The 19,095-nt window shown below is 40.6% G+C and overlaps 1 protein-coding gene across 1 annotated transcript in view; it reads right to left on the minus strand.

Moving 5' to 3' along the window:
• Positions 1 to 12,967: 12,967 nt before the first annotated feature.
• Positions 12,968 to 19,095, minus strand: part of LOC145407738 (glutamate receptor ionotropic, kainate 1-like) — a 37,650-nt gene continuing 31,522 nt past the window's right edge. The window contains exons 6-7 of the mRNA XM_080278615.1: positions 16,031 to 16,331; positions 12,968 to 12,978 (exon numbers count right to left, since the gene is read on the minus strand). Coding sequence (XP_080134741.1) covers positions 12,968 to 12,978; positions 16,031 to 16,331 — 312 coding nt within the window. The remainder of the gene's footprint in view (positions 12,979 to 16,030; positions 16,332 to 19,095) is intronic.

Genomic DNA, 19,095 nt, shown 5'->3' on the forward strand with positions numbered 1-19,095 from the left:
ACAGTGAACCCTTCGCCATAGAAGGTCAATGCTCCGTCTCCCCAGACAGTGAGTACAACCCCTCAAGTATCTGATTCTTGGGGCACCATGTTTGCCACATCATTTATCCAGCAGCCTAATCTGTGGCTAGCTGCTTCCTCCACAGTCCCTCCCGCAGGTAACAGTGCCTTCCTTGTTCAGCCAGGGTTTGTGGGAAGCATCCCTGTGAAGGTCCTGAGAGACAATGGGTCCTCAGGTTGCTCTGTCAGGCAGAGTCTAGTTCGGCCTGAGGAGTACACAGGTCGACAGATCCAAGCTAACCTAAATGATGGATCAGTGAGATTGTTCCTTGAGGCACATATCCAGATGGCATCTCCATTTTACACTGGTACAACAGTCGCAGTTGTCATGCCAGAACCTTTATTTGACCTTATCATAAGCAATATTCCAGGTACCAAGTATAGTTGCACTGAAGATGACACTACTCGGACTTCGGCTGCAGTAACACGAGCCATGGCTGAGGCTCCAAACTGTGTCACCCCGGTGACCATTGAATCGCCGCAAGATCTGATGTGTGGCCAAGTTGTTGTCCAAGAACAACATTCTGACCTGACACTTATTGCCATGCGGAAGAAACGAAAGGGTAGAATGATAAAGTATTCACTGGGAGGTCAAGCCAAGTTCCTTCGTAAACAAGGACGGCTGTACCATGAGTCATGAACACCCCAGGGCGAGGTTCGACTGCAGTTTGTCATTTCCGCAAAGTATCGCCTAGCATTGTTAGTATGGGGTCATTTTACCCTCAGGAGGTCACATGGGCAAAAGGAAAACCCAGGGCCGTATCCATGCTGACTTTTTCTGGCCAGGAATGGGACCGGAAGTAGATAGTTCTGTGCGTTCCTGCAATGTGTGTATTTGCTTTTAACTTTCATCAGAAAGACCTTAGCAATTCATATTCCTCCAGTTTATTTTTTAAGTATTTTTCTGACTTTAGGTTAGGTTAGGTTTGGTTAAATTATTAGGTACAGTTAAACTTAGTTAGGTTAGGTTTAGTTAAACAGGACAGTCCCTTGCACCATTATGTTGAGGAATAAAAATACTAGAGCTGTCACAGCTGTACAGCTAAAAACAACAGGGAAACTGATTTAACAAGCAACATTTAATTATGGGTAATGCATTACAGTATCAGTGGTTCATGGGCTACGCAATTACTGGTAAATGCCATTTTCAGGAAGGCATCAAGAATGAATGAATTTCAAGAATTAGCAAAGGGGCTTGGAACATAACCCTCGCTAATTTGGTGGGGGTGGTTACTCTACTGTATGATACTGTGCAGTATTGTAATCAATACAGTACTATACCTGAATCTGAAAAAAATATAGAAATTAGTGAACATACAGAAGTGTAATGAAACATTAGGCCTACAAGTCACAGATAACACTTCCTGGACTGCCAAGATGATTCCGGACATCTGCCAAACAATCAAAGATTTTCGTAAATGGGACTATTTCTCAAAACTGCCAAAATGTCGGATCTACCGAATAATCAACTGTCGAATAATAAGACTTTTACTGTACTCTGAATCCCTCTTTTTTTTTTGTGCAAGCTTATTTTTCAATTATTCTCCCCGTCCCACAAGAATTTACCACCAACATAACCTTGACTAATAACTGACAACCTAATTCTTTATAATTTTCCAGAGATGCCACCCAGATATGCTTAATGAATTTGACGAGTATCATAAGAATCGTCCAAAAAGCAGAGCAGTGAAAGAGCCACCAACTTCTCTTCAGCCAGCAACTAAGCGCAGTACACACACCACCCTAGCATTTGATAAGAAAATTACTGGCATAGGGCCAGCTATTAACCAGGAACAGTTTGAGAAGATGATTGTGAACTTTGTAGTTGAGGGAATGTATCTTCTCTCCATCATGGAAAACGAGAAATTCAAGGATCTTTTTTCCATTATATATAGACCGTACATTACGTTCGATCATGGATCATGGGATACTATCGTTTAGCAACATAACTTTAAATATCCAATCAGTGCCTAACCCTGATCCATGACAACTGTAATTTAACCCCCTCGCACAAGATGACGCAATGCGAGTCATAATCTTTGTAATCTGAAGAGTAACTGATGACGCAAAAAGACGCAACTTTTCTATAAATGGTTGTAGAAACTATTCCTGTGGATGGATTTGTGACAAATTTGGTTGAGTCAAAGCTGAGGGTTGCCAGGTCCAGGGGAAATGTATGGCAACAGCCGGGAGCTTATCAGAAGGGTAAGCAGCCCATATTTAGCTCAGTATTATCCCATCATTCAGACTGGGAGGGTGTGTGAGCACGCAGCTGGGCATTTAAGCCCGTGTCTGTCCATACCTTACGTGTGTATAGTGATATTATGTTGTATATAGTGCAGTGTGCTTGTGAAGAACATTTATAAGTGTTTCTTATATATTTTCAGAGAAAGAGAGATTAATTTCAAACCGACTTTACCGTTCCATTGCTGTTCTTACATTTTTACCCTATAAACCAGAAAAATGTCTCGCAAGGGCCTATCGGAGGAAGAATATATGAAATACTTCTTCAGTGGAAGTGAGAGTGAAGAAAGCAGTGAAAGTGAAGGGGAAAGTGAACATGTTGAGAAGAAAGTGAGGAGCAGGAGAGCGAGGGTGAAATATGACCCTACGGGTGATATGGGCAAACCTGTGGTCAAGGCTGCTGTGATAAGCATTGTAGAGAGTGACAGTAGCACCATCACTACCATAATTCCTTTCACCACTGCCACCATTGGTCCTTTCACCACTGCCACAACTGGTGCTACTACCACTCCTACTGCCATCACTCAGTCGATACCTGTCACCCACCCAGAGACCACAACAATCCCTGCCATTATTCCTTTCCCCTCCGACACCACTGCCTTCACTGCCACCACTCTTACCACCACTGGTGTCAGGCCTGCCACCACTGAAAGCATCCCGACCCGGGAGACTAAGCCACATTATCGCCACTTATCATCCACCCCCCCCCCACAATCACCCTACACTCTCACCACACTTCAACCTGCCCGCATCTCACCACCTATCCAAGATATTTCCATATCATCTTCCCCAGCTAAATTTGGAAAGTCACTGTCCCCTTCAGACTTCATTTCTCCTGAATATAAGCAAGCATCAGCAGCAGTAGCAGCACCACAGCCATCTCCTCCACAACTTTCTTCACCACAACCATCACCACCACAACCATCACCACCACAACCATCACCACCACAACCATCACCACCACAACCATCTTCATCATAACCATCACCACAACCATCTCCATCACCAGGATCACCTGAACCTTCATCCACCCAGCTATCATCAACACAATCATCATCACCATCTCCCTCCCCACCACCAAGATGAGGGCGGCGTGGGCCTAGGCAAGGTAGTGCTGGGCAGTCAAGAGGTAGTCGCCTGTCTCGGGATCGTGTGCCCCACACATGTACACAAACAAGCATTTCCCCAGGTGGTGACCGTCAGGAGGAAGCTTGGAGTTCTGGGTCATTTACACCCAGTGTTGGCCCCTTCACTGAAACCACAGGTTTGAGAGTTGCATCACCAGCCACACCACTCCAATACTTCCAACCTTTTTTTTTTACCAGAGATTTACTCACCTACCTGATGGATGAGACAAACAAATATGCCACGTTTCTGGGGACTGTACTAGATGTTTGGTACCTCTGCAACAAAGAGGAAATGGCTCAGTTCCTTGGATTGTACTTTCTTATGGGGATTTGTGAACTGATTGGCGTTCATCAGAGGTTCATGATTGCCCTATGTTTTGGCGGGCTATGAGTGGAAAGTGCTTCAGGGCCATCCTGAAGCAGTTTCATGCTTTCAATAGCTTCGCCATAACCGAGGGCAGTCAGGACCGGCTGATAAGGATTCGCACAGTGATGGAGTATCTCCTTCAGAAGTTCAAGGACGTTTACATCCCAGGTGAACATCTTAGCCTGGATGAGGGATCTCTGGGATGAAAGGGGCGGCTCTCCATCCGTGTAAATAACCCTATGAAGCCCCAAAAGTATGCCATAAAAATATACATCTTGGCTGAAGCAAGGAGTGGTTACATTTGGAATTTGAAAGTATACATGAGGGAGAAGAAGTCTATAGAAAACACAGTGTGGGGCCTCATTAAACCTTTGAAGGGCAAAGGATACAAGTTGTATATGGACAATTATTACAACTCTATATCACTGTGCACATGCCTCGATGCAGAGGGAGTGTATGTTTGCGGCACAGTATGACTGGTGAGGGGAGCACTGAGGGAGCTGCAGGACATCAGCAGTGCTAAATGCCTTCCTGATGATGGAGTGGAAGCTAGACACAAGGGCAATGTAATGGTGTTGTTGTGGAAAGACAAACGTATCGTAAGTATGGTGTCCACCTTCCAGAGTGACACCACCGTCCCTAAGTAGGTGCATGGGAAGGTCAAGGGTCTAGACGGGAGATTCCACCACATTCTGAAAACAGTGCACAAGCCCGTCATGGTGGAGGACTACAATCAGCACATGAGCAGGGTAGATCATTTTGATCAGACGATCCAATACTACCCCACCCAAAGGAGGACAGTCAAGTGGACAAAGAAAATGACCTATTATTTCATCCACATGGCCCTATTCAATGCCTACACCCTCTACAAGAAGAACACTTGGAGACCTATGACTCCCCTGGAATTCCAGGGGCACATAAGTCACAAACGCCTGACATTCTGGGAGGAGGAGTGACTGGCATCAGGTCATGCCCTTCACCATGCCCCAGATCTTCCCTTGCACCGACGACCACCTGTACCTGCAGCAACCACATCAACTGCAGCCTCTGCTCCACCTCCTGCAACACTCGCTCCACCTCCTGCAACAATTGCTCCACCTCATACAACAATTGCTCCACCTCAGTATCATACTGATGAAAGCACACAGCAGTAAATCATATTGCAAACACACACACACACACACACACACACACACACACACACACACACACACATAACAAATACTTACACTCACACTCAGGCTGTGATCGTACCTATCCTCCTCTCAGCAACTCCATCTCCTCTCAAGAAACACTACAACACTGCTAGAGGACGTGAGTAACCAGCTTATTTGTCTAGTTTTTTTACCATTGTATTGTAAGGTATAAATTGTGTGTTTACTATATATTTCTCATAGGGAAAATATGGTGCATTTCATTGCTATTCTCTCAGTCATTTTACTCATAAAGTAGAGGTCGCATCTAAAGTCTGAAAAAACCTTGATCAAGCCGATGATTTCCTATGTATACATTTGTAAAGCAAAGTACCACGTGTGAAAGTAAATGGGGAAAAGTTACAAAAGATGAACATTCACAGCCCACGGGACTGAGTGTACAAGCTGTTACAGCACGCAAACTACGTGCAACCCATCGTTATTTTTCAAAATTCATTTCCTCCATAACAATAATGGTTATTACACTGTGAATTATATCACTGGCTTCCTTAACCTTTGGCCTACAAAACTGGATAGAATTTACATTTATGTTTGTTACAGTGTCACTAACAACATACGAAATAATAAACAAATCAGACATTTTTAGGCAATTTATTTAGTTTTTTCGATTTACTCGAAAACTATTGGACGTATCAACTTCAAATTTTCACAGATGAAAGATTGTGAAATTCTGCATGTAGACATGTCCTTTGCAGCTGCGCGTCACGGGAAAAAATTTTCACGGTGATGGGAAGTTATCAGAAGCTAGTTTTCACGTAAATAAGGTTTATTCAGGCTTCATTTCTGTACATTTATTCATCCGTTTTATGTTTTCTTTCCCTTATCTGATAGTATAAACACCAACGAAGATGTTGAGAAACAATTTATAACAATATAAGGACTTTCCGAGGGTAAAATGGGACAGAGAACTTTTTCCTTGCCGCGCGAGTGTAGCCGGCCTGAGCGAGATTTTGGTTCTGTGCATGGAATCAAAACTTATTGAAAACTTGTAATCCGTGAGAGGGTTAATATACTGACAACTGTAAACTGTTTTTCATTTATTTATATGCTTTCATTCGCAATGTCAGTGCAATGTTACATGTGTGCAGGTGTCTACCCATTGCTGAAAGCTCCCTCTCAACATTCTTTGAGCCGTCTACTTTCTTCTCTTGCTTTGGGTGTTCGCACAAAACTGAAAGAACTCAAAGGCCAGAACAGTCTCTGCACAACTGCAGACATCTGGTCTACGAACCACCGCAGTTTCTTGGGCGTGACAGTACACTGGGTAAGTATAGTTCATAATATGTTAACAAAAATATACGTAATTCTCATATAGCATATAGAGCTAATTGACCATATATATGGCTGATATAGCATACAAGCCTAAGTGAACAGTACTCTTTGCCAGTTGTTAATCTGCATTTGATGGATAGATTAACAAATTAGCCAGAGTAACATTCAGAGGACGAGTGGTTGCACCACTGGTGTACTGGTCAGCACTTACTGAGCTCAGGCAGCCTGAACCAGCCAGCTACATTAAAAAAAAAAAAAAAAAAAAAGAATCCTTATCCTTTCATTCATAACATTTTTTTTTGTTTCTCCCATCTCTCATTTACTACGATCCATTTTTATCCTAAACAGTTAATCTACAAATTTATTTCAAGGCAATATAATGTGAAAAGAAATAATCATCACGATATTGCTTGTTTAATGACAAAAGATTTTTCATATAAAAATAGGTGTTTCTTGATTTACTAGTAGTTCGACTTGTAATACATTTACAATTTGCCAGACCAAAAGCTTTGTACACACCGAGATACAAAGTTTAGAGACAGTCGAGCGACTATGTATCTCAACTGTTGTGAGACAATCCAGATACAGATGGGCAACAGTCCAGAGACACACTAGAGACAAGGCAACTTTGTCTCTGGATTGTCTAGAGACTGTTGTGAGACGGTCGCTAGACATTTCTGGTACTTTCTCGCTGGACTGTTGCTAGATAATTGAGAGACAGTCCAGCGACTTTGTAGCGCGTCCATGATTGAACCATCCACCTCGTGAATTTTGAAATATCAGTTTACAACTAACATTTGTCATATTAACCCCTTAACCGCGGGGCGTCACTTTCGTGATGCTTGGGAGCAAGGGATCATACCGCGGGGCGTTGCTTTTGTGATTCTGTGTTATTTTGAATTCACCTGGGCTTCCAAGTGGGGGCTTGTATCATCTATCAGTACTGCCAATGTCCAACACTAGTCAGCACTCCTAATCTCATCTGTACTCCCATCCATTGTTGACAATTTAGCCATTTCTCCCCGTTCTTGACTCCCCTCCCTACCCCCCCTCCATTACCCTATCCTCTCGCCTGCCCGGCCGTGCTAGGCTAAGTAAATCTTCCCTGGAATTTTTCACTGATTTCATCCATTAAAATAAGCCCTATGTACTATTCTTATACCAAATAATATATACAAGAAAGAAATAAGGTAAGTGAGAGTGCCATACACCTGGAATTGGCTAATTATCACCTGACAACACTTCACGTGCACTCGTTCGCTAATTTTCGCTGTTTTTTCCCCCTTGAAATATGCCGTATAATCTATTTTCGTAATAAACATACATGTAAGGAGGAAAGGGAGAAGCCTAATTGATATTTACATTCACCTGGAACTACCTAATTTATAATGTATTGTCTAGATTTCCTGCCAGTCATTTCAGTGCTAGACATAGCTGTTTCAAGAGCTAACATTGGTAGCTCTGAATATCCCCTAAGTAGGCCTCCACCCCGGCCCTCTGTTATCAGTTTACTCTCATCTTCCGAAGTGAGGGGACGTATGTTTCTTCTTTCTGACTTCAAGGACTTTTTCACCCCCATGCAAAGGGCCCTGTGACCTTTACCCCCTACTAAACCTCGTGTGGAAAGAGGTAAAGGGCTGACAATTGATAAAAGAGTGACTACGATCTTTCTATTGAGTAAAACAGTGCAAGTGGAATTGTAAATAATGTGTAAATAATGTGTAAACAGCAAGTGAAAGTAATGAATGTAAATATACGTGAACAATGGAAAATAGTTTTATAAGTTACTTCAAGTGACAGTGCATAACACAGTGTAAATAAAATAGAAATGTATATAACGTAAATAAAATAGAGAACGTAAATAGAAATGTAAATGAGTAGTATTATAAGAATACGAGTATATACCCTAGGAGTCATGAAAGTGAAAGTTTCACTCTAGCATGTCTGAATGCTATGAGTTATGAGAGTGAAGATGAAAGTGACATTCACTCTCAGTGCTAGTATACAGGACGAGAAAGTGAATGCTACGTATTTTACTGAAAGAAATTGAATCCCTACAGTGACAATAAACTAATACTACTGAAGGAAACTTATGGATAAAGACTGTAGATATATATAAGTGTTATATAGTAATAGAAATATAAAGTGTGAGGGGTTTTATGAATAATAAATGACAGAGTACCAAGAGCGAACTAGTGCCAGTGCGACGATCAGACGGGCTCGTAATTTCCATTGCTTTCACAGTGTTTTTTTTTTTTTGAGTATGGATCCCAAACTACTTGAAAATTGTAGAATAGTGTTTATAGTGTTTGTATCTGGCTGTGGTAATCATATTACGGGTTGTCGGGAAGTGTAAAGTGGAGACTTCGTTACCCTACTTCAGAGGTCTCCACAAGTCCTACGGTAACAGACGAAGGCTCAACAATCATTCCAGGAGAAAGCTGAAGGTATGTGCCATAAGCATATGTAATTTTATTATTCTAGGACTAATAACTGATTTTTGGCAAATAATTTTTGAGAGTCTGTCGGAGCCCAAATAACCCCGCGGGACACGCAAGTCATTGGTAAACAAGCCCGTGGTGTAGGGGTTAAACTCAAGAAGTGATATTCCAGTCACAGGCAATATGTACATGTGAAGATATACATTTATGGACGAATATATATATATATATATATATATATATATATATATATATATATATATATATATATATATATATATATATATATATATATATATATGTACACAGTATATACCATATATACCGGTATACTGTATATATTTCATTTCATTCATTCACCACCTAATCCTACATTGCCCCATGAGGAGCATAGGAGCTCGGGGCTAGGCAAGTTGGTCCTGATATTTAAGATGAGAGCGACCAGCCTCATTCATCCCTGAGTGGCATTACGTGAGCAATAAACCCCAACTACCCCTTTGATATAAACCCTCACCGGCTCAATCTGATTGGAGCGCTGTAATTACTCACTAAACCACCAGGCGCCAAAATTTGGTTATATGGTTACCACCCAGCATAGTAAATGGTTTTCTTGTGTACAAGAAACCATTTGTCTTGTCACTCAGTGTAGTAACCCGCAGGCAAAAGGAAGAGGAGAGAATGAAGGAATGAAAGACAGAAGAGGGAGTGTAAAGTCACCCGTAGGCAGAAGGAGGAGGAGAGAATGAAGGAAAGAAACACAGAAGAGGATGGAAGGAAAGAAGAATGGAGGAGAGGAAAGGGCAGACACCCGAGAGCAGCACTACATCGAGTGAGTGGATGGTGAGCGCCCGCACCTACGTATATATATATATACAGATGCAATAGATTCACCATGGGGGAAGCGTAGTCTCAATATGAAGATAAACACCAACGTAATCAGGAACATCTTTAATAAATTGGTGACGTTTCGACAACTCGTTTGTCATTTTCAAACCTATAGAAAATACAATAAAATCAAAGTAAACACCATGTCTATGATAAAAATACGAAAACTAAAGTAAAAAACCAAAGTAAAACACCATGTCTAATAAAATACAAGTGAAGAATTATTATGATAAGATGAGGAAATGAATTATACATAGCTAACGTTGGTGGGATGCTACTAAGTACAAGGAAAATTTAAACAGAAATACATGTAATAAGACAATACATAAGTCAAACCTTAAAAACAGAGAAGGGGCGTGGAGCAGTCATGTGTGCCCAGTGTGGGCTGTAGGTGGTGAGTGAGGAGTGATTCAGCCAGGAGGCGTGTTTCTGTTGTCCACGCTTGTCGTGACGAGGTAACACGCCTCCTGGCTGAATCACTCCTCACTCACCACCTACTGTACAGCCCACACTGGGCACACATGACTGCTCCACGCCCCTTCTCTGTTTTTAAGGTTTGACTTATGTATTGTCTTATTACATGTATTTCTGTTTAAATTTTCCTTGTACTTAGTAGCATCCCACCAACGTTAGCTATGTATAATTCATTTCCTCATCTTATCATAATAATTCTTCACTTGTATTTTATTAGACATGGTGTTTTACTTTGGTTTTTTACTTTAGTTTTCGTATTTTTATCATAGACATGGTGTTTACTTTGATTTTATTGTATTTTCTATAGGTTTGAAAATGACAAACGAGTTGTCGAAACGTCACCAATTTATTAAAGATGTTCCTGATTACGTTGGTGTTTATCTTTATATATATATATATATATATATATATATATATATATATATATATATATATATGTGTGTGTATGTGTGTGTGTGTGTGTGTGTGTGTGTGAATAATTGCCAAAACCAACAGTGTAATCACTAAAGCTAATAACTGTCATGACTGAACCATATATGTACCCATAATTTTTCAACGATGTATGTAAAACGTGTAAATACACCATAATTATTATTAGAACAGACCCGTATACATACAGTATAATCTTTCAACGATGATGTAAAGCTTTTATGCAAAATTAGAGTATATATATATACTCTGTAATTATTTAGGATTGAACCATATGCATATAATTATTCAATGTATGTACAACTGTTTTGCATAAATAATGTTAAAATATGTGAATACTGACGCCTCATAGGAGGAGGCGTGCATTTTTATATGCGAACTTAAAAAAAAAAAAAAAAAAAAAAAAACTCCGTCATCCATTGCCAAACCCCTCCGCACCGAGCAACTTGTATCTTGTCTCCCATATCTAGTGAGAGACAAGATACAGCCGAAATCTTGTCTCCGGACTGTCCCACGACTGTCCAGTGACAGATTTAGACTTTCCTGAGACAGTCGCGCAACAGTCTAGTGACACTGTCGCGCGACTTTTGCTGGATAAAGTATCTTTGTGTGTACGTGACCCAGAGACAGTGTCTAGCGACTGTTGCGAGACAAATTTGGATTTTTCTGAGACAGATGCGAGACAGTCCAGAGACAATGTTGCGCGACTTTGTATCTTGGTGTGTACGAGGCTTAAGAGACCATTACACACGGACACGGTCACCCCATCCCTTCCCCTTCCCCTAGGACCCCCTCCTCTCCCTGCAGGCTGGCGCTGCTCCTCTGGAGACATGATTTTTTTTTTCTTACCATTAATACATCTAAATACATGTTTTATTGATTTATATGATAAATATATGTTTTATTGCTTTTTAGGAACATATTGCTTTCAGTGAATTCTGTAAGGTTATTTCGCGAAACTTTTTTTTTTTTTTCCAATTTCCTCATACTCGAGTGGTAACTTTTTTATACTTTGACACTCCACTGTTCGGTATGTATTTTAAATATGAGAGTGCAATATACACTTTCTCCTGTGTAAAATCAAACCCCTGAAACAATAAAGACCAAAATTTGCCATGGTGGAACTTGAAAAATCTGGGTCTAATTGCGTCTGGGGGGCAAGGTAATGAGGATTAATTAGGGCCTTCAAGGGTGAGCTAAAACAAAGATAAGGATACAGTACATGGTCTTTGACACAGGAACATTTAAAATTGCTTCAGATGTGTTTTTCAGTAAATAAAAGGCGAATTTACAAATGAATTTTTATTTTATTTCAGATTGATGATAGAATATTTGATCGCAAAAGTGCTGCTCTGGCATGTGACAGATTTGGTGGATGTCTCACTTCCGACAAAATAGCAGAGAAGTTGGATGACATCAGAAGAGCGTTTTCGATCTGTGAGAGCAAGATTGTTGCTACTGTCACTAACAATGGAAGCAGCTTCGTGAAGGCTTTCAAAGAATATGGAATTAGTGTTCCTCAACCACAGGAATACACAGAAGACGAGGAGTACCATGAGAATCCCATGGCTGGTGACGAAGACAATGCTGAAGATGATTCTCCAGTTTCCAGTGTACACGTTGAAGTTAATTGCGAAGATATAGCGTTTCCTGTACACCTAAGATGCTGCTCCCATACCGTCAGTCTTGTCTGCACCACCGATGCAATGTCTATGATGAAAGAACCATACTCTAAGCTTCACAGCAGTGTTATGGGTAAGTGTTCTGCCCTTTGGAACTCATCTGGCAGACCAAGATCTGGCGAAATCATTAAGGAAACACTGAACTGTCAGCTAAATTTATCCTGTGCCACTAGACGGAATTCCCTATTCGACAGTTTCTCTCTCATATTAAAGCACAAGGATCAGCTAAATGAAACGACGTCTCGCCTTGGTTTGCCAGCCTTCAGAGATGCCGAGCTCGAATTCACCGAAGAGTATGTCACCGTACTACAACCTCTTGCATCAGCCCATGACAGGTTGCAGTCAGAAAAAGAATGCTTCTATGGATGCATGCTCCCAACACTCTTAGCTGTAGAGAAGAAATTAGAGCGGCTCAATTCAGCACCATTACGGCACCGCCAATCCCTCCTCTCTGCAGTTGCATCAGGCTTCACTAAGCGCTCTGAGAAGTTTCTCACCCTCGATGATTCTCATGACAGGAAATCAGCCATTTTGGCATCGGCATCCAGTCCTTAGTTCAAGTTGAAATGGTTGAGAATAGCTAGAAAACACAATACAGACGCCACTAAGAAACTAGTTCAAGAAATATTGGTGATTGCCGTTAATTATCTGGATGAACAGTCACAATGCATACTCAGTTCAGGTCATCATGATAAGCAGAGTGGCAGTCCACCTGATGAGAGTTCCGATGTTTTCTTTGAATATGAATGTGCTTCATCCACTGTCATGCTAGATCAAGACTCATCTGAAATGGAAGTGTTAAAATACCTAGGTGATCCAAGCAGTTCGTTGTCCTCACTATATCAGTACCCAGGAATAACGAAAGTTTTCATGAAATACAGTACAACGCTGCTCTTCCATCCTCTGCTCATGTAGAACGACTTTTTAATTTGGCAGGCCACATTCACTCTCCAAAGAGAAGTAGACTGTTAGATAAGATGTTCAGTCAACTGGTCTTTTTGAAAGGCAATAATTATTAATTTATGAGGTCCATTGTTATAATGACTGATGTCTCAATAATGATTTCATGAAAGGTAGGTTAAATCACCAGCAAGTTTTCTTTTTTCCATGACAAGTTTATTAAATATATAATTTTTGCTTTGAAGGTCATAAGTGCACCTTTCAGTTGCAATCATAATTTGCAGCAAACGTACCCTGATTACATATTTACCTATAAATGGAATTGCTATAAATGTGGTGTGCAGGTCATCAGTATACTTTTCTTTTTAAATCACCGCGTAATCTGTATTACATCAAAATACCCAAATTACATCTTTAAATATAAGTGTGATAATTTTGTAAGTCATGAAATACACTTTTCTGCTGCAGTCATTGTTTGTATTACATCAAACATCCAAACTACAAATTTACAAATTAGTGGGATATTTTCTTATAATAAAGTATCGACGATGCTGTATTGGTGATACATGTATTGGTATCGGTATCGCTTGAACTGCAAAGAATCGATGTATCAGTATTGCTCTAGACAGTTTTCAATTATCGATATATCGGTATCGCCTTAGACAGTTCCTTGTATCGATGTCCATCACTTTATATCCATCTACCTATCCATCTATCTATCTATCTATCTATCTATCTATCTATCTATATATATATATATATATATATATATATAGAGAGAGAGAGAGAGAGAGAGAGAGAGAGAGAGAGAGAGAGAGAGAGAGAGATACAAGTGTTTTATTCGGGAGTAAACATATTAAGCTGGGGGTTAGACGACAGATACTTATCCGAACGACCTTTAAATGTTAATACTGTGTTACAGTTTACTGCATTGGAGGGCAATTTGTTCCAAACATTTACATCTCTATAACAGAAGGAATGCTTAACTTCATGCGACTGGAATCGTTTGCCTCTAGTATAATTCGAGTAATCAACTGTGAAGTGTTCATCGACAGCCAAGTTATCGTACCCTTTGAATGTTTTGAATACTTTAATAAAATCTCCTCATAACCTCCGTTTAGTTAGCGTAAGGAGATTGAGGGCTTCTAATTGGTCCTCGTATTGTTTATTTCTCAATCTAGGTATTATCTTTGTCATCCCAAACTGTACTCTTTCAAGTATCTCCATATCCTTTTTTATAATACGGAGACCAAAATTGAATGCAATACTCCAAGTGCAGGCGTAACAAGGAATTATACAAAATGGGGACGATATTATCGGATTTTTATTCAAGTGCTCTACCTATAAATCCAATCAATTTATTGGCATTTTTCACATCTGTACATCGTTTACTTGGTTTCAAACTGTTTGTTATTATAACTTCTAAGTCTTTTTCATAGTTTATCCTGTCAAGTTGGACATTATTCATGTTATAACTAACTTATACATTTTTACTGCCAATGTTTGGCACTTTACATTTATTGATACTGGAGTCCATTTGCCATGCTTGGGCCCAGTTAAACAGATGATCAATACCTCTCTGAACTGCCTGCCTTTGCAATGGTGTGATGAAGGTCAGTAAGTTTCATATTATATACCTCCTACTCAAATATATATATATATATATATATATATATATATATATATATATATATATATATATATATATATATATATATATATATATATATAAAATTATTTATTTATATCTTTATTTATTTATTTATTTACACAAGACCAGTTCAGAAAGTATCCGACCTTCGGCTCTTGAAAGATAAATAGCTAACCTGTTGAGGTAGGACACTAATCTTTCTCAAAGCAGGCCCTTCCTGACTGGACACACATAACCCAGCATTCTTTCCACTGTCTGAAACACTTTTTACGTCGGTTTTCGGCATCTCCGGCAAGTGCTTTGTCACATTCGTCATGACCTCTTCTCTCGTCTCAAATCAAGAACCCTTCAGCAGAGTTTTTATCTTGGGAAATAAAGAAAAGTCACACGGAGCCATGTCTGGCGAGCAGGGAGCCTGCCGGACCTGTGGGATGTTGTGCCTGGAAAAAATTCTTGAATCAGATGAGAAGAATTAGCAGGGGCATTGTCAAGTTGCAGCTTTCATATTGCCACTTTCCAAAGATCTGGTCTTTTCCCGAATTGCATCTCGAAGACGCCGGATAACGTCGAGGTAGTAATTTTTGTTGACAGTCTGATCTGGTGCATTTTCATGATGCACAACAGAACAGTAGTCAAAAAAATACTGTCACCATGCAAGTGTATTTCACCTTGCTACAGACCTGTCGTACATCTTTTGGCCGAGGTGACCATGCATGCTTCCACTGGGACGACTGTGCTTTGGTTTCTGGGTCATGCCCGTACAGTCAAGTCTCATCTCCAATGATAACAGTCTTCAGAGAGTGTGGATTGCTATTTGCGCACTCCATCATGTCTTGAGCAACGTTCATCCGAGAGAGAGATTACGGCGAATACAACGAGGCACCTGCAACAGATACCGAAAATCGACTTTGAAAAACGTTTCAAGTACTGGAAAGAACATTGGGCTATGTATGTCAAGTCAGAAGAAGCCTGTTTGAGGGAGATTAGTGTCCTAGTTCAACAAGTTAGTTTTTTTTATTTTTGTAGGGCCTAAGGTCGGATACTTTCTGAATAGACCTTGTATATATATATATATATATATATATATATATATATATATATATATATATATATATATATATATATATATATATATATATATATATATATAAACAATAATTTACTTTAAATTCCTTCCCATATACTTAACAATAAACAGTAGGAAATAGCAGGAATATAGTAATAAAATTTATGACATTATTCTCACATCCTGTCTGAAATTTCCAATGGAATATGTTGGCATTACCTTGTTGAAGCAAAACACGCACACAGCTGAAGCCTTTTGCCCAGTGCCTGGCTGTGTACTGTGTGTGTGTGGGAAGGCATGAGGGCAGGATCAGCATGACAGTGATCACTGCCAACAGCGCCGTCACCACGGCCGCCCACACCAGTGGTGACCAAGGCAGCAGGAAGCCCCACGGGTCCACCTCAGGACGACCACGGGCAGCAAGAACCCGGAACCCAGTCAGAGTCAGATACTGCGTGAAGTCCATCCAGTGGTTCCGCTCAGCAGTCATGCCGAATGGACCAAGAGCCAACTCCACTTCCTGAGAATCAAATGATTCTTTATTCTTTATATTGTCATTTATAACTATATTACTCACACTATGGCTCCGAAATATCTAGGGGTAAACTTCTGTTCATTTTCTTTATATAATACTGGTATTCAACCACGTCAGCTTCCAATTTGGCAATGTTCTGTGGCATCAATACGCAGGGCATACTCATCTGCATCAGGAGAAACAAAGAACATTCTGCTTCTTACATCATCAGGCAACCTAGGGAAGTCTCGACAGCCTCCACTGTTATCATCGCTTGTTAGCAGGAGTGAAGAATGCATAACTGTCTCTCCCATCACCTCAGGTATCCCGCCAACACCCCAGTGCAAGAGTGGTGATACTACACTGAGATGCACCCAAAATATTTATATTAACTCTTTCATTACATCAGCAATGAATGCTCGTAACTGGCATTAATATATTTCCACATCTTCCTATGCCTACACTACACTCTCTGTGTTGCTAACTTGCACACTACTACTACATCATAATTATCCATGAAGTTTTTCACTACCTTTTCTTTCACATTTCCAATTTACACCTCCAATGCATCATACGCCCACATGAGAATGCCTTGTTTTACTTGGCCCTGGCTTGATTGATTGAAGTGTATTAAGATTTTCGGTTCATATCAGACTCAGTCATTTAGTTGCATTCAAGAACAAGCAAAGAATACGAGGGTAATTTCATATCTACCAGCTTAGCCTCGGGGTTCTCAAGGGATATCTTCCCCCATCAAGAGGGGGAACTTTTTACAGAGAATAGAATATCTGGATGCTGGAGTTGGACGTGAAAATAAGTGATCTAGTAACAATAACCACGAACCTTTAACTTTGGACAGGGTAAAAGGCAAAAAAAAAAAATAATAATAATAATAAATGAACAAATGAATATGTGAATTAAAAGAGCAGCACTTGCTGCATTTGTTGGACCCTCCAAAAGGCACATAAAAACTACACAGAAATATTTATTTTCTACATGTCATTAAATAGATGAGATTAGTGGAGTTCAACACGGCTGCTATTTGGTGCCAGAGGTCTTCAAGCTGAAAAATTAGTTGAATTTTTTAAATTCATTACTAGGGCTACTGACAGCCATCACCTGGCCTGGGGGAAGATTATCGACAACGGACCCCCACCTCCCCCTGAAAACTGTGTTGAATATACTGTGCTTGAAGTTTAGCTCTTGGCTAGTCTGCTCCTTAACCATTGTGTCACGGCACATTCATGTACTGCCAAAAAAAAAAAAAAAATCCTGGTGTACCATAGGACCTTCCCCTTACTCTTTATAAAACAACAATAATAACTAGGAAATTATAGGATATTATGTAAAGAAAAATTAGAAATACCATTTAGCATGTACAGTAATCCCCAACCAACCACGTGGTTCACCAACCGAGGAATTCACTTATACTGTACACGGTAATATATTTGTATAACACATCACCTGCCGGGGGTCCTTGGTTCACGTACATTCGATTTGCAATGACTGCCACCAAGTGGCACCAATGATCTTCCTTGCCAGCAGATTTCCCGCCTTCCAGTTCAGTCTGTGTTGTTACTAGGAGCAGACAGTGTAAATGTGTTGTTACAGTACCTTTCTCTAACAATTTATCACTTGTCCTGTTGCCAAATCGTTAAGTCTAGTGAGGACGAGGACGAGGACGACAGGGAGGAGAGTAGCAAAATGAGGTAACATATGCTTTAAGCGGTAGAAGCACCTAACCAAAACAGTTCTTCTTCCTGATAATATGTTATATTTTTCTGATTATATCTGGGGTGGTATGTAAATATTTCTTGTTAAGTTTGTTTCCCCATTGTTATTAGCTGTTCTCCTGTGACAACTCGTTTGATTCGTCAGCGTAATGGCGGAAGGAACTGTCCTAACCTAAGTGTTTAACTAAATCTAACCTAAAGCCAGCATCACGCCAGAGCCGGTCTGCAGTCGGTCCACGAAAATTGGCATGGACTGGTCGTGGTCTTGGTCGGACCAACCTAGCACTGACTGAGGGCTGCAATGGACCGAGTGTGGTCCGCAAGGACCAGGAGCCACTCGGCACGTTTTGGACATGCTCAAAATTTGTGTAGTGAGGACGAGTTGATCAAAGGACCGATCATGAGCCTAGCATTGACTGGTTGCTGACCGACAGGACCTACTAAGGACTGACCGAATATGAGGTACGGACCGCAAGGACCAGTTGCAGACCGGTCACTGCAGCAAGTCACTCGCACTTGGTGTGCAGTTGGTCTGTACTTTGTCCTGATAGGTCCGATCGGTCCACATTCAGTCCTTAATTTAGCCTATGCAGGACCGCGGTTGGTCCATGATAGGTCCATAGTTGGTCTTCCATTTCCATGGTCGGTCAGTACAAGGTCTGCAAGTTGCTTACAATTGGTCTGTGACCAGTGCGGGGGAGGGGTATATAAACTGCCTGCACCATGCTTGCTCATCTCAATTTTGTTCCTGCTGCTGATGATGGCAATCGTTCGTAGACAAGCCCTCTTGCAACAACTTGTCCTATTGCAAGGACAACAAACTACTTTGGATGGTGAAGTAGCTGCTTTAGTGCTGGCAAGAAGAATGAGAAGAAGAAACCGAAGAAGAGCTTGTAGTTGTGGGGTTCGGGATTGGCTGAGAGCAGATCGGCGATTGCAGTTTGGCCGCTATGATAGGCTGATGGAACAAATACGTTTTGAAGATCAGCAGTCATTCTTCAACTTCGTCCGTATGCCTCCAGAACTGTTCGTTGAAC

The sequence above is a fragment of the Coenobita brevimanus genome, chromosome 8 (genome assembly GCF_032717465.1).
Source record: "Coenobita brevimanus isolate Jiangsu-jjx chromosome 8, ASM3271746v2, whole genome shotgun sequence".
NCBI lineage: Eukaryota > Metazoa > Arthropoda > Malacostraca > Decapoda > Coenobitidae > Coenobita > Coenobita brevimanus.